The following is a 14,314-nucleotide window of genomic DNA, read 5'->3' as shown; positions in this document are numbered from 1 at the left end:
TTTATACGGTTATAGTTGCTTAATGCTGGTTTCGGTTTCATTTTTAATGTAGCCAACTATTTGATACCAAATGTTTTAAAAAATATATGCATTTGGTTGATATATTAGGAAAAAAAACAAACTTAAGAAAGAGTTTTATAGACTTAAACAAAGTAATAAATTTTTAATGAATTCTCTGGTCTGCTTCATTCCACGCAATGTATTTTTATTTGACACTATGATGTGACAAATTGACAATAAGCCATAAGCAGTTTTGGATCAAACTGACAAAAGAAACGAATTATATTTTGTATTTCTCTCGTTTAAATCATTCAAGAAATATTTTGAACACTTAAAATGCCTGACCATCTCGGAGATGATATGCGAAAAGTGAAGGATGATAAAGAAGAACCAGAAAAAGAGATTAAATGTGAGGAGCTTCTTTCCGCTATAACCATTTTGTTAAACATCTACGTAATCTTATTTTATCATTTTTTTTATATTTTTAGCCCTGGATGAAGGAGACATAGCATTATTGAAGTCATATGTAAGTAAAGGTTTTCAGTACATAACAATATTTGGCAAAATCAAAGCTATTGAAACAATGACTGGCATTTTTTTGACCCGTTTTGAAAACTTATGCTATTTGTTTGTATTAGGGTCAGGGACAGTATACAAAAATCATCAAAGAGGTTGAAGATGGCATCCAGACCGTAATGAAAAGAGTTAATGAATTGACTGGCATTAAGGAATCTGACACTGGTTTGGCCCCACCTGCTTTGTGGGATTTGGCTGCTGATAAACAAACACTTCAAAATGAACAACCTTTACAGGTTAGATTATTATGCACATTATATTGATAACACATTTAAAAATTTCTACCTAATCTCTTGCATTAAAACTTTGAGGAGTTTAATCTGTGTATGATATTAAATTTCATTTCCTCAGGTCGCTAGATGTACAAAAATTATAAACGCAGATTCAAATGACCCTAAATATATAATAAATGTCAAGCAATTTGCAAAGTTTGTGGTTGATTTAGCAGACTCAGTGGCACCTACCGATATTGAAGAAGGGATGAGGGTTGGGTGAGTATACTTTATTTTTATAGTTTAAATATGATCTATTATGAATGTATTGTCTTTGTTAGTAATAAAATACTTTTGCTTACTTTATTAAATTCAAACTATTTCCTATGTTTATTTAGTATTATAATTTATTCTCATTTTATAAAATCTATTCCTTTGTAATGATATGTTGATTAAATTAATAATAAAAAATATAATGCCAACTAATTTAAAAAGAATAGAAAATAATTGTATATATTTTTTTCTAATGTATGATATATGTAATAACAAAAACTTAGTCATTAGAATACAGGGTGTATTAAGTAGCCTGTAAAGTAAGGCTCAACTTCAGAAGTACTATAATGGTGCCACACTCATTCTTGTATGGATTATTGTTGAATTGCAATTATTTGTAAACCTGTGACTTTCATATACCAAATCAAAGTTCTGGCTTATGAAGCTACAAGAGAAATCAATAATAAACATGTCATCAATTTTTATTGTGCAGTAAACCAGATAAGATTTAAATAATATGTGGCCAGGTGCTGAAAGTATCAAAGCAAATTTTTGAGTAAAATTTAAACCAAAAATGTTATAAGTAAAATATTTTAACATTACTAATATCTATTCATTGTTGTCTATTGTGATTACTAAAAGTAAGGGTTATTGAAATAGACTCTCTTAGCACCAGGCTTCGGATTTAAATTAAATAACTTTATGTAATTGGATAGTAAAGAAATTAATTTGTTTTAAGATAAACAAATTTCTGGTACAACTCTCCGATATTAAAATGTTCATTTAACTTTCACTTGATAACTTAAGCAATTGTTATTGAGGTATTTCCTTGAACAACATTATAGTAACAAAAAATAATTGACTAGAGAATACCATCTTTAAAGTTTGTTTTTTCATAATTTATTTTGAATTGTATGTATTGCTTATAGTTTGTGTGCAACTAATAGTATGTATTACTAGCAAAAACCCAACAACCATTTACTTTTCTATGTATATATATTTGGAGAAGAACAATGATAATAGAACAATGATTTAGCTCCATGTAGTTGCATATTAAAAATGCCTCCTGAAATAATACACATAAGTGCCAAAGTGTGTCATTGTCAATCAAACCGATATCCATGTTTATATATATATATATAAGATTTGACTAACTTATATATTGATTATTTCACAGCGTTGATCGCAACAAGTACCAGATCCACATACCATTACCACCTAAGATAGATCCAACGGTGACAATGATGCAGGTTGAAGAGAAACCAGATGTTACGTACAGTGATGTGGGAGGTTGTAAGGAACAAATAGAAAAGCTAAGAGAAGTAGTCGAAACACCATTGCTTCATGTAAGTGGACATATTTTAATGATGAATATCGTAAATTTGTTTTTGGTACTATTCTTACTTCAAACTAATTATTTTAATTCAACAACAATTCATATACAGTGGACCCGGGTAATCCGACAAAGTTTTGCAAGGCAGTGTCGGACTGTCGAAATTGAAAAAAATAGTAGTACCTTGTAATCTGACAAATTAAATATCCAATGATAAGATTTTATTTGTTATACTCTGAAGTATAAAGAAGTGATAGCTATGTAGTCAAATTCAGACTAAGCAATCTAGTCCAAGATTTTTAGATGTCCGTAACGTAAAACTTACCGTTTCCGAGATATATGCAAAAAAACTGTTTCCAAGATGGCGGCTAACGCTCGCGGTTTCGAGCAACCGAAACTCGGTTTTATACTTAGGAGGCATCCTCTGACATAATCCAATCGAAAAATCACATAGAAGGATTTTATGCAGAGCGGGCCGATTTTTGGTGGTTTCCTGGACTAATCAGAATCAAAACAAAAAACGCGTCGATCACAATAGTGGTGGCGCGCATGTTGTAGCCTGTACAATCATACATTATTTTCATAAGCAAAGAATTACAAAACAATATTCAGTGTCGGATTAGCCAGGTGCCGAATTTACACCATTCATACCAAAATGTGTACTCTTTTTTTAAAACCTTTTTTGGATTATTTATTTTTAAATTCTTAGCCCGAGAAGTTTGTGAAGCTTGGCATTGAGCCACCTAAAGGTGTCCTGCTGTTCGGACCTCCTGGTACAGGAAAGACGCTCTGCGCCAGAGCCGTCGCAAACCGCACTGACGCATGCTTCATTCGTGTCATCGGTAAGAACACCTATATACTAACATATGTTCATTTACATGGAGAGTAAAGAAAGAGTGTCACCCATAAGCCTAGATGTTATTCTGATACAACTCTCCTAAAACAATAACCTCTTTGAACAACTTTGCAATTTGAATTCTATTGACAAAGCTACACATTGAGGAACAGTTCTAAATGTATGTCACCGTAAGATTACAAAATTCTTAACATTACAATCTAAAGAGACAGATTGTAAACTGTCGAAATATTGTGAACTGTGAAATATGATTGCAATTTAACGTAGTATTTTCGCTATATGTCGCTGTTAGATTACAATCTGTCCCGCGTCAAATTGTCAACTGTCGAAAGCTCTCCTTGATTGGCCGGTTTTATTGTAAGATCGGATCTGTCTCGTCAGACTGTAATCGAACGAATTTTGGAAATTTGTAATATTTATTCACATTCATAACATATAAAACAGATGATAATTCTCATTTGTTAATCTAAAGTTATCAAATGAATCGTGCAATCTTATATTTGCACAACTAAAACGACATATGAGTGGTTTTAATGATTACCATACTAACCACTCATCAAGGGCCCGGGTTCGATTCCTGGCCGAGTCGATGCAGGAAAAGTTCATAAATTTTCATGTTGTCTTGGGTGTTTATGGTATCGTCGTTAGTTTAGATTTTCCATATGTGCAGTGCTTCAGCTACTTACATACATTGGGATCAGAGTAATGGATGTGATGTTGTCTAATATTTATTTATATATAATGTGTAAGAATTTTAAACCTGAGCCAAGCAAAAAAGAAGTAGGAGTAGTTATTAGGTTTTTTATTTAATGCCAGTTACAATGGTGACCATCTCATTCATATGCTTAGTTCTTTCAGTATTATATGTTATTTGAATTTTACTTTATGTCCTAGGTTCCGAGTTGGTTCAGAAATACGTGGGTGAAGGTGCTCGAATGGTACGAGAACTGTTCGAGATGGCTCGAAGCAAGAAAGCCTGTCTGATTTTCTTTGATGAAATCGACGCTATTGGTGGAGCCAGGTAATGTAAATCTAAGAACTACCATATTCAGTTAAGAGGCCAGTTACACGAACAAAAACATAGTGGGTTATGTTATGCATATGTTATGTTGTTATGTATTGTTATGTTATGTAGTTATGCATATGGGTCTATAATTTGTCAGTAATACATATTGATTCTTGGTCGGAATTTAGACGTTATCAGCGTCCATATTTCTTGCCTCTGTAAGTACGTAAATTTTTGAAGAAATTTTGTGCTTTCACACAGACACTTGCAATATATTTTCCGCATATCCTTATGTGTAGTAGTAATTAAGACTTTAATCACTAAAATAATTTATCTGTTTACACAATAGATTCGATGATGGAGCCGGTGGTGATAACGAAGTCCAGAGAACTATGTTGGAGTTAATTAACCAGCTCGATGGTTTCGACCCAAGAGGAAATATTAAGGTAAGTTTTATTTTTTTGCAAGTCATCATTTAATTTTCTATTCTTGTTTTCGTGTAGCGTTTTACTGCGAAAATTACTTAAACAGTTATCTAGCCCCTAATTTGTATCGTTTAATAAAAATATTATTATAGGAATCTTAAAATGTATTGAACTCAAGCTAAAAGTATCGTCAAAGCGCAACTTATGGATGACAGTACTTCGAAGGTTCTCACGTAACTAGCTCTTGGTATTGTGCCCTTCAATCTTTATCCAGGGCACTTCAAAAGCTCTTATGAAGAATTTTTTTAAATAAAACTAGTTATAACGGATTTGAATAGCGTATATTAATTATTTTTAACATCCCGACGTTTCGAGCACTTTACAGCGTTCGTGGTCACGGGTAGACTAAAGTGGCATTTGTCTATTTGAAGAACAAAAGAAATATTATTAACAACTGACCAGTTGTTAATAATATTCAAAGACACATGCCACCTTAGTCTACCCGTGACCACGAACACTATAAAGTGCTCGAAACGTCGGTATGTCCAAAATAATTAATATACGCTATTCAAAACCGTTATAACTAGTTTTATTTAAATGTGTAATAATCGCGAAAATTTAAGACAACATTATGAAGAAATTTCTCAGATGCACAACTTTATGAAACAAAGAAATTCGGGTACTCGGTTAAAGAAATATACTGGTATCAAATCTTAAAGGAAAAATAAATTCGGATACTCGGTTAAAGAAATATGCTGGAATCAAAACTTATTTTAAATGAGGTGAAATGAACAAGATGTGTTCCTCAAAGGTGCTGATGGCGACCAACCGTCCGGACACGCTGGACCCGGCGCTGATGCGGCCCGGGCGGCTGGACCGGAAGGTGGAGTTCGGGCTGCCGGAGCTCGAGGGGCGCGCGCACATCTTCCGCATCCACGCGCGCTCCATGAGCGTCGAGCGCGACATCCGCTTCGACCTGCTGGCGCGCCTCTGCCCCAACTCCACCGGCGCCGAGATCAGGTATCGCGACGCTTGTGTAACCCCCCCCCCATTCCAATCGTAGTTTTTTTTTTATTTTTCCTTGTCAACATAAAACAGTGGTTAGGAAAATGTCTCCTGCCTTGAGGAATGTCAGAGTAATTTTACAATTTGCTGTAGTTAATGTACGCTACATATAAAAAAGATAAATACACAATGCAGAAAAATTTTATGCAGATTCAAAGCAGAAATATAAATATTTTGGGCGATCAAAATTATTAAATTACAGCCAGTCCTCGTGCTCAAAGCATGTTAGATTCTCGAAATACGCGACGCAAGTTGACACTACGCAAATCGAGACATATGAGATTGCCTCGTTTTTTTCTTCTTGCTATGACATTTACCTCGCTACAAGTGAATTCTTTTATGCCGGAAATCGTGTCTGACTGCCTGGACTGCCTGTATTACAATAATTATGTTTTAACTGCATTATTCCACAATCAGCACTAAACTATTAATGTTATAACCGTAATCATAATGGTCGTAGGTCTGTGTGTACTGAGGCGGGAATGTTCGCGATCCGCGCGCGTCGCAAGGTGGCCACCGAGAAGGACTTCCTGGAAGCCGTCAACAAGGTCATCAAGTCATATGCCAAGTTTTCAGCCACGCCGAGATATATGACCTACAACTAGATTAACAATAATTATATTATATCTGTGGTACCTTTGTGCTGCTTCCTAATTGTAATTAAAAAATAAATAAACTGATGTTTTTAATATTTTTTTTTATTCATCCCTGATATTTTTCTTTGATGTAATAAACTGTTTATTGCTACGAATATAAATCGACATTATAGTAACGACATGTAATTGTCCACAGACTAAATATCAATACGTATATACTAGGTAATTCTGTTATTTATAAATAAATAAAAAATCACAACATCAAACATTTTTACACATCATTTTAAAATCTGCAGATCAATTTAAAAAAATCAAACCACAGTGAAAATTAGAACAGCGTTTTTTATGATGGCAATATTGCCTTTTCGACTATGGCTTAAATTTATTTAAAAACTGAGGGTACTTGCTGTAATTGTGTCAGCGCAGGTCGTTACGCATGAAGCTAATAAAATAGTTTTTTATTTATTTTTCAAGTAATAATATCTATTTAATAATTGTGTTTCGGCCGCTTTTCATATATAAACATAAAAATGGTGCAAACGGTAAGTTTCCACTAATTTTAATTTTGACTTAATCGATATGATTTCAATTTAATAGATTCAATTGCCATTAATCTAATTTAAACTATCTTTATATATTATAATGATCTGACCTCTTATGTTATTCAATGTTTAAATGTAATGAAGGGCACTTTTTTCACTTGCCTTTCCTTTTTGTTTTATTTATTTCAAAACCCGTCATAGATTAACGTTAACAATTAATTTGTCAGTATAATACTTTTAAATGAACGGTTATCTTACTCAAACGCGCTGACGTCTAGTATATTTAATAAAACAATAAACTGACCTAAATGTAAATAGTCCTAAAACATAATATTAAAATCCATTCACAATGAGATAATTATTTTTGATTATGCTTAAGTAGTATAAAGTTTATCTTTTAAATTTAAGTCTTCGATCATCAATTCATCACCGATACTATTTATTTATAAACCTGGTTATACCTACTTGCATATCATCAGTGTCTATATTATAAGCCCATCTTGTAACTAAAAAGGACCCATGCCGTCATTCTATTAAAAAAAAGGTTTATCTTAAGAACGACTTCGTGTCACGGGTAGACCACGAACGCTGTAAAGTGCTCGAAACGTCGGGATGTCCAAAATAATTAATATACGCGATTAAAATCCCTTATAACTAGTTTTATTTAAATGTGTAATAATCGCGAAAATTTAAGACAACAGAAAGAGCGTTGCTTAAACTTTGCAACGCTTGGTAGCTTTTGATTTACGCCCTTTGAGAATATTTATGAATTATTATAATAATTTCTTTTAGAATGCCTACACAGATGTCGTGGAGTTGTGCGCATTATTACAGTGCCTAGGATTCAGTATAAAGTCTTTAGAAACAACCGATGTGAGCATCAGCCAAGATGGTGCATCGCGTACTGTGGTAATTAACTGCCAGGTAAGTTGAAAATGTTCTTGTATGTATTTTCGTCTGTTGGTTGAACACAGACACAACGTACACTGAATTTGGCTGATAATCAATTTTGAAAAATCTATATGAAGATAATACTAAATAAAATAGCTATTAATTTAATTACTTCATAAATAAATTAAAATTATTACTCAATATATTATCTTCCAGGCTTCTGGATTTCACGTTGTAATGGAAAGCACAAATGCTACTTGCTCATGTCCCATGGCTCCTAGTCACCAAAATAGCGGATTTTGGGAAGTTTCTGGAGTCACAGGAGGAAAACAGTATAGTAAGGTATTTTATTTAAAATTAAATGCACTTGTCACTGACGGAAATGTGGGAGTCACTGAAAACGCGTTTTATTAATTTCTTATATTTATTAAATATTTCCAGGAATGTGGCAGTGCCCTACTTGGATCACTCCCTAAAGCACATCGAGAACGACTCACGTCACAGCTACAAGATATCGTTCGTTGTATCAAAGAACACAATGAATCAGATGGGGAAAAACACAAGGATGGGGTAGGAAATAAGTCTGCTAGCATGATTGAATTAAAGACCCCGGAAAAACGGTAAGCTATTGAGTAAATACAATGTCATTTGTTGTGAATAATTTACAGTATTTACAGAATTAATACTTTACCGAAATCACTACTTATTTCAAACTGTTATTAATTTATAGTCTTATGACGAAATGCCTCTATATTGCAGACATTACCAAATAACATCTCAAACGCCAACCCGTTACCGCTCGTTGGATACGCTGACGACAGGTGGAATGGCTCCGGAACAACTCCCTACGCCCGGCCCGTTACTGAAAGAGACGATTGAAGATAACGCAGACGGCAAAAAAGTTGTATCAATATTTATTTTCCTCGGAATAACTAAAATACTTTTATGTATTCAAAATTATTTTTGCCATCAAATTCAATATTTTGTCAACAATTGAATAATATTGGTAATAAATCTAATATTCTTTTTTTGCAGTTGATGTGTCAAAGGCAAAGTACATATACGCTTTCGTCGACGCCGGGCAGTTCAAGACGACGTAACAAAACATCAAGGTAACAATAATAAATAAGTTAAAAATGAATATAATTAAATCTTATGATATTATTATTGTGGTTACATTCTCTGACATAAATTTACTGCCTTCTTAATCGGCGTGATCTTAGTCAGAAAGGTAGTTACCTTTTTTGGCATAGGTAGGTCAAAGAGTGAATGGTCTGCTTGTTAGTACGTGGTTACCACTGCCCATAGGCATTCTCGTCGTAAAAAAAAAACCAAACTATTCCTGACATCGACAGTGCCAACTCTAGAGATTGAGATGTTATGTCCCTTATGCCTGCAGTTACTCTGGCTCACTTGCCCTTCAAACCGAAACGCAATATTAGGTATTGCTGCTTTATGATAGAATATATGATCAGAGGGTGGTACATGTAAGACAACAAGTAAAGTATGCTTATTCCAAGTTTATATTTTGCAAGAGATTCAGTATTTTTTTGTTTAGGTAAATGCTTTCACATTTTAACTACTCAACGGATAATCATAAAATTTTACATACACTTTGTCAGAGGTACAAAAATGAAATTAGAAAAATAGTTCATTAAATACAATATTTTTAGTCCTATTCAAGTCCCATCGAGTTCCGTACTAGATAGCTTGATGGGAGCAGAAAAAACGGCTGAGGAATTGAGAAATAAAATATCAAATGTTATAAAAGAAATAGTCGAAGATGGCAAGCTCGACTCTTCCATGTCTTCATTGGCGCTGGACGTCTCGAAAATATCACTTTTAAGGGTTTGTTTATTTATTTTTTATAACACTTCAATGGTCGACTTTTAATTATACAATTTGTAAAATTTTTGTAGTTTTTTTTTATGGAATAAGTTGGTGGACGAGCATATGAGTCACCTTATGGTAAGTGGTCACCATCACCCATTGACAATGACGCTGTAAGAAATATTAACTATTCCTTACATCGTCAATGCACCACCAACCTTGGGAACTAAGATGCTATGTCCCTTGTGCCTGTAGTTACACTGGCTCACTCACCCTTCAAAACGGAACACAACAATACCGCATACTGTTGTTTAGCGGTAGAATATCTGATGAGTGGGTGGTACCTACCTAGGCGGGCTTGCACAAAGCCTTACCACCAAGTTTATATCTGTGAGTCTATTTTTAGCACAACTTATACTATTAATTTGCCGTTTTTAATTACAATTTAAATTTAATAATAACAACAAAAAAATAAACCTGGTAAAGTACGTCTTCTCTCATATATTATAATAAAATATTAAGATTGAAAATGAAGTGTATAAAAAAAATACTCCTCATCATACTTCAGGGTACTGAATCTTCGAAAATCCAGTTTGCATCCAGTCCTAACTTATCAGGCTTAGCAGTTCAAGATGAATGTATGAAAAGATTAAAACGAGTTGACAGTGCCTCGACATCCAACTTGGTTCCCAAACCGCCACCAAAAGATGGAAAAATGGCCAAACTTCGTCGAATATCTCCAAATCTATTTAAATTAAGAAACAGTCCTAATGTTGCCAAAACTGATAAGGAAAAAACCCCTCATGACGCAAAAAGCAGCAAATTAAATAGTATGTATTTAATTTTGAGTATTTAATAAAATATATATAAATCGAATTTAAAAATGCGTGTACATTATACTGCAGTTTGAAAAAAAAAACAATTAGGTCATATAACATGACGCAAAAACTATTTGCATGAAAACGAAATGACTGTCACTCCAGACTTATTTTTTATCTTTCACTGCTAAATATATTCATTATTTAGCAGTGAATGATAAAAATATCCATAATCCACGAATAGCTCAAGATTTAAACACACAAATTTCATTTTTTATTTTTTTTAAATTACTAAGATTTAAGAGTCATATAAAGTATTAATTAATTCATTAACAAAATTTTAATATGTTTAAGGTCTATTCAAGCCAAGAATAGTAACACCAGTGAGAGCAGCCAAAACAACTACTGATGTTAATGCCAATCTCAGTTCTTCAAGAAAGAAATTTAGTAATGTAAAGTCTACCATACCAAGGCCTGCTTCTAAAAAAGAGTGAAAACACTTCAAATTTCTTATTTAAATAAATACTGAAATTAATTATAATAATAAAAATCATTTTTTTATTTGTATGACACTATTTAATCCTCAGACCTATCAGAGTTTTTGTAACTTTTGATCAATTTCTCAACTTCCTTTTCCAAAATATGTTTATTTTCTGATGTTCGCTTAGTTGATTTTGAATGTGAAGAGGCTTTATAGTCTGTACACTCTTTTTTACTTGTTTTATTGTGAGTTTTTTGTTTACATTTGTGAGGATACTTATTAGATTGGTAATGCATATTATTAACTAAATCATCTTTTATTGCATTGCTATGATCTCCATTGCCTTGACCATTGTGATTATTTTTCTTATAACTTTTGGATTGCCCATCTAGAAAATTATCATATTCTTCCAAATCAGTTTCAGAACTATTTTCAAATTCAATAGACTCATTTTTAGATGAGTTGTTTTTGTTTATTTCTTTTTCCTGAGCTCTTGTTGTAAGTTCTCTCAAACTATATTTATCTGTTTTTTGTGCTTTTTGTCTTGTTTTCTTAGCTAATTTAAGGCAAATTGTTGCTTTTGGATAGCCAGTAAATTGTTGATAGCAAGTTCCTTTGTCCAGAGCCGTAAAATTTTTGAAAAATCTTCTAGGATGTATCTCATCACTTGTCTCATTTAGAAAAATATATGCTTTTTTTAAAAAAGACTTTTTATCTATTGGGTTTTGCATGTGAAAGAATTTTTCAACCTGCTCATGACTCTGTAATCTTCTAAGAGCATTTTTTTGAACAATATTGTAGGACACAACAGTCATTAGGATAAATGCTGGTTCATTACTAAGAATGTGATCCCAGAGTATTAACCATTCTGAGCAGGTCAGAACTTCACTAAAAGCGGTCTCTAAAATTTTTAATGCATATGTCTGACTTGTTACACCCAAATCACAAAAATGATTTAATAGTTGTTGGTCATGTTCAGCTAGTATATTCTCGATCATTGCTAAGATACTAATTGGAGGAAAAGGAGCATATTCAAACCAGAGCTGACATTGATTTAACAACACAGTTGCCACACTTTCAAACAATAAAAGTGGATCTTTTTGAAGTACTTTTACAAATGGAAACACAAAACTGGGTAAAAATTTCATGACTGCAAATAAAGGACACCAATGTGCAAGACAAGAGAGAAGCCTTTTCAAGTTCTTTAGAGTGACAGAGCTATGAATAGTAAATTGATTCTCAATTTCCTTATAAGCAGGATGAATTCCTTTATCAACTAAAGCAGAGTAAGCTGTTTTATTTCTCGGAGTAACCAGTAGTGATCTCCAAATTATAGAGCGGAATTTATCAGGATACTCCCCATATTGCATTAAAATTCTTCTCAATCTGGCACTGTCCATACAAATTCTCATTCTTTGTTGGACTTCTACTTTTTTTGGTGAATGTTCCACACATTTACGAGATATTGAAGAATAAGGCAACATACTTTTCGATGTTGTTTCATCCAATGAACTTTTAGCATAATCCATAACATAAGATGAATTATAAATATTCACTTCTCCTTGCTGTAAAATACAAAGAAAATATTTCCCAGTAGGACTAACAACAAATTTTCTTATTCCTGATGACTCTGGATGAATTGTATGTATAATCTTAAGTGATTCAATATCCAAGAAATATAAAATACAATCACTACTCAACAGAGCTAGAATCTTATTACTGCCTCCATCAAACATTTGTGGTATAAAAGATAATTGTTGAATTCCTGAAATATTATATTTTAGCAAATCAATAGATTTTAATGCTTTCCATGTGTCCATGCTGAATAAGATCAACACAGGTGCCAGCCCAGACATGGCCATTGCTCTGCCATTCATAGTAAACGCTACACTTTTTAAATGCTTCAACTCACTGGGTATTATTTGTTTAACAGATTTCATAGTCTCATGCCTCCAAATTTGAACTGTATCATTTTGAAAGCAAGCAACCAAATATTCACTAGCTGGTGTAAATAAGATCTGTTGAATATGAGGGCCCGAATTAGTGTTCAGAGTAAAATATTTAGTATAATTTTTGAGTTCCCATAGAATAGCCTCAACGGAACTAGCTGTGAGTAAATTGTTAACTTTGCTGTTTGAAAATGATAAGTGTTTTATAGGAGCTGTGTGACCCGTCAAGGTGAGCGTTATCTTTGTAGTTTCACTATCAACAAATACGACTTCCAAGTTCTTAGTCGTGGCGACTACTAGAGTTTCCAAATCGTAGGGAACAAATTGCAATGCAGTACATGGACCAAGGTTTTTTAGTTTCCAAAATTGTAAATCGGTAAAGTTTAATAAAAAAATATTGCCGACATTATCAGCGCATGCTAACTTATTTTGTGTGTCCTCAAAGCTTCCAATCGTAAAGCGAATACGTTTACTCTCTCCATTCGATCCTCGAATTGTATGATGAAGTTGTAATATAACTCCATCTTTAGGCTTAGATTTAAGTTTTAAATCATATTTTTTTACATTATCACCTTGATTTACTGTTGCCATAAGTAATTTTATTATTCAAAAAAAAACATTATCATTAACTTTTATTACCATTATCTTCCTTATTTATTTAATATTTTAAAATTTGGCGGAGATTAATTCAAAACAAAAACATCAACAATTGACATTGACAATAGCAACCGATAAAACAACAGATCATAGTATAACATATATCGATTATGAATCAGCAATAATTATTATTTACGGGATATTTTATGTAAGTATTATAGGGTAATTTTACAGTAAAGGTAATAGAACTTATTTAAATAATATTATTCATGACCATTTCTTTTTCTTTCTTATTTTAGTTATGCTATCGAAACGAACTACGTAGAGGAACTTTAATTGAGATTATATATTGTACTATAATATAATTTACAGGTATATTTTATATTGATAATATTTGTCTTGCTTTTTCCAGGGCAAAATTAAATTAAAGAGACACTATTACTACTAAAGACCAAGATTACTAGTAAAGACTCATTTTATGCTTATACAGTAACTTACAGATGTAGGTTTTATCTGATAACTTAAATTCTGTCGAAAAGAAGGAGATCTTCTATATTCATGATCAACTACGAGAAAATTGCTACTTTTAATATAAGGTTATTTTATTCTTTAGAGTATTTTTGTAGTACCTATCAGTTAGGCACTAGAATTAACTAAGCTAATGACTATTGTTGTGTTCCGGGTTGAAGGCGGAATAAGCCAGTCTAACTAGCAGTAGTTTATAACTAAACTACTTGTCACTTGTTTCTGCATAGGATATAATATCTCAGTTTCAAAGTCGAATTTGGTATGTAAGAAATGCTTAAAATTTCATACGACACCAAAAGACGCATTATAGAGTTACTAATATGTTTAAAATCTTAA

At 32.7% G+C, this 14,314-nt stretch overlaps 3 protein-coding genes across 3 annotated transcripts; 2 read left to right on the top strand and 1 right to left on the bottom strand.

The window, feature by feature from the left end:
* The first annotated feature begins 218 nt into the window (after window positions 1-218).
* Window positions 219-6,435, top strand: LOC124536964 (26S proteasome regulatory subunit 7). The gene is made up of 10 exons (XM_047113655.1): window positions 219-409; window positions 489-526; window positions 639-812; window positions 928-1,067; window positions 2,239-2,407; window positions 3,104-3,236; window positions 4,145-4,271; window positions 4,606-4,702; window positions 5,493-5,701; window positions 6,207-6,435. Exons 1-10 carry the CDS (start codon window positions 337-339, stop codon window positions 6,349-6,351), a joined length of 1,305 nt encoding a protein of 434 aa, XP_046969611.1. The 5' UTR covers window positions 219-336; the 3' UTR covers window positions 6,352-6,435.
* Window positions 6,436-8,027: 1,592 nt separating this feature from the next.
* LOC124536939 lies at window positions 8,028-10,942 on the top strand. Its single transcript, XM_047113607.1, has 7 exons — window positions 8,028-8,117; window positions 8,217-8,395; window positions 8,535-8,676; window positions 8,811-8,887; window positions 9,449-9,623; window positions 10,174-10,435; window positions 10,778-10,942. Exons 1-7 carry the CDS (start codon window positions 8,046-8,048, stop codon window positions 10,915-10,917), a joined length of 1,047 nt encoding a protein of 348 aa, XP_046969563.1. The 5' UTR covers window positions 8,028-8,045; the 3' UTR covers window positions 10,918-10,942.
* On the bottom strand, window positions 10,892-13,592 carry LOC124536938 (TBC1 domain family member 31). Its single transcript, XM_047113606.1, has one exon. The coding sequence runs from the start codon at window positions 13,442-13,444 to the stop codon at window positions 11,000-11,002; it is 2,445 nt and encodes an 814-aa protein (XP_046969562.1). The 5' UTR covers window positions 13,445-13,592; the 3' UTR covers window positions 10,892-10,999.
* Between the last annotated feature and the right edge of the window lie 722 nt (window positions 13,593-14,314).

This window comes from Vanessa cardui, chromosome 17, assembly GCF_905220365.1.
Source record: "Vanessa cardui chromosome 17, ilVanCard2.1, whole genome shotgun sequence".
In the NCBI taxonomy this organism is placed as follows: domain Eukaryota; kingdom Metazoa; phylum Arthropoda; class Insecta; order Lepidoptera; family Nymphalidae; genus Vanessa; species Vanessa cardui.
The sequence above is the reverse complement of the archived record's forward strand: the minus strand, read 5'-3'. Positions and strand labels throughout refer to the sequence as shown.

Excerpts from the sequence above, each read along its gene's own strand:
- LOC124536938 (XM_047113606.1), bottom strand. The coding sequence starts at position 13,444 with ATGGCAACAGTAAATCAAGGTGATAATGTAAAAAAATATGATTTAAAA.
- LOC124536939 (XM_047113607.1), top strand. The coding sequence starts at position 8,046 with ATGGCTCCTAGTCACCAAAATAGCGGATTTTGGGAAGTTTCTGGAGTC. Across the intron at positions 8,118-8,216 it reads GAGGAAAACAGTATAGTAAG|GAATGTGGCAGTGCCCTACT; the intron begins GTATTTTATTTA and ends AAATATTTCCAG. Across the intron at positions 9,624-10,173 it reads CGAAAATATCACTTTTAAGG|GGTACTGAATCTTCGAAAAT; the intron begins GTTTGTTTATTT and ends ATCATACTTCAG.
- LOC124536964 (XM_047113655.1), top strand. The coding sequence starts at position 337 with ATGCCTGACCATCTCGGAGATGATATGCGAAAAGTGAAGGATGATAAA. Across the intron at positions 410-488 it reads ACCAGAAAAAGAGATTAAAT|CCCTGGATGAAGGAGACATA; the intron begins GTGAGGAGCTTC and ends TTATATTTTTAG. Across the intron at positions 1,068-2,238 it reads GAAGAAGGGATGAGGGTTGG|CGTTGATCGCAACAAGTACC; the intron begins GTGAGTATACTT and ends ATTATTTCACAG.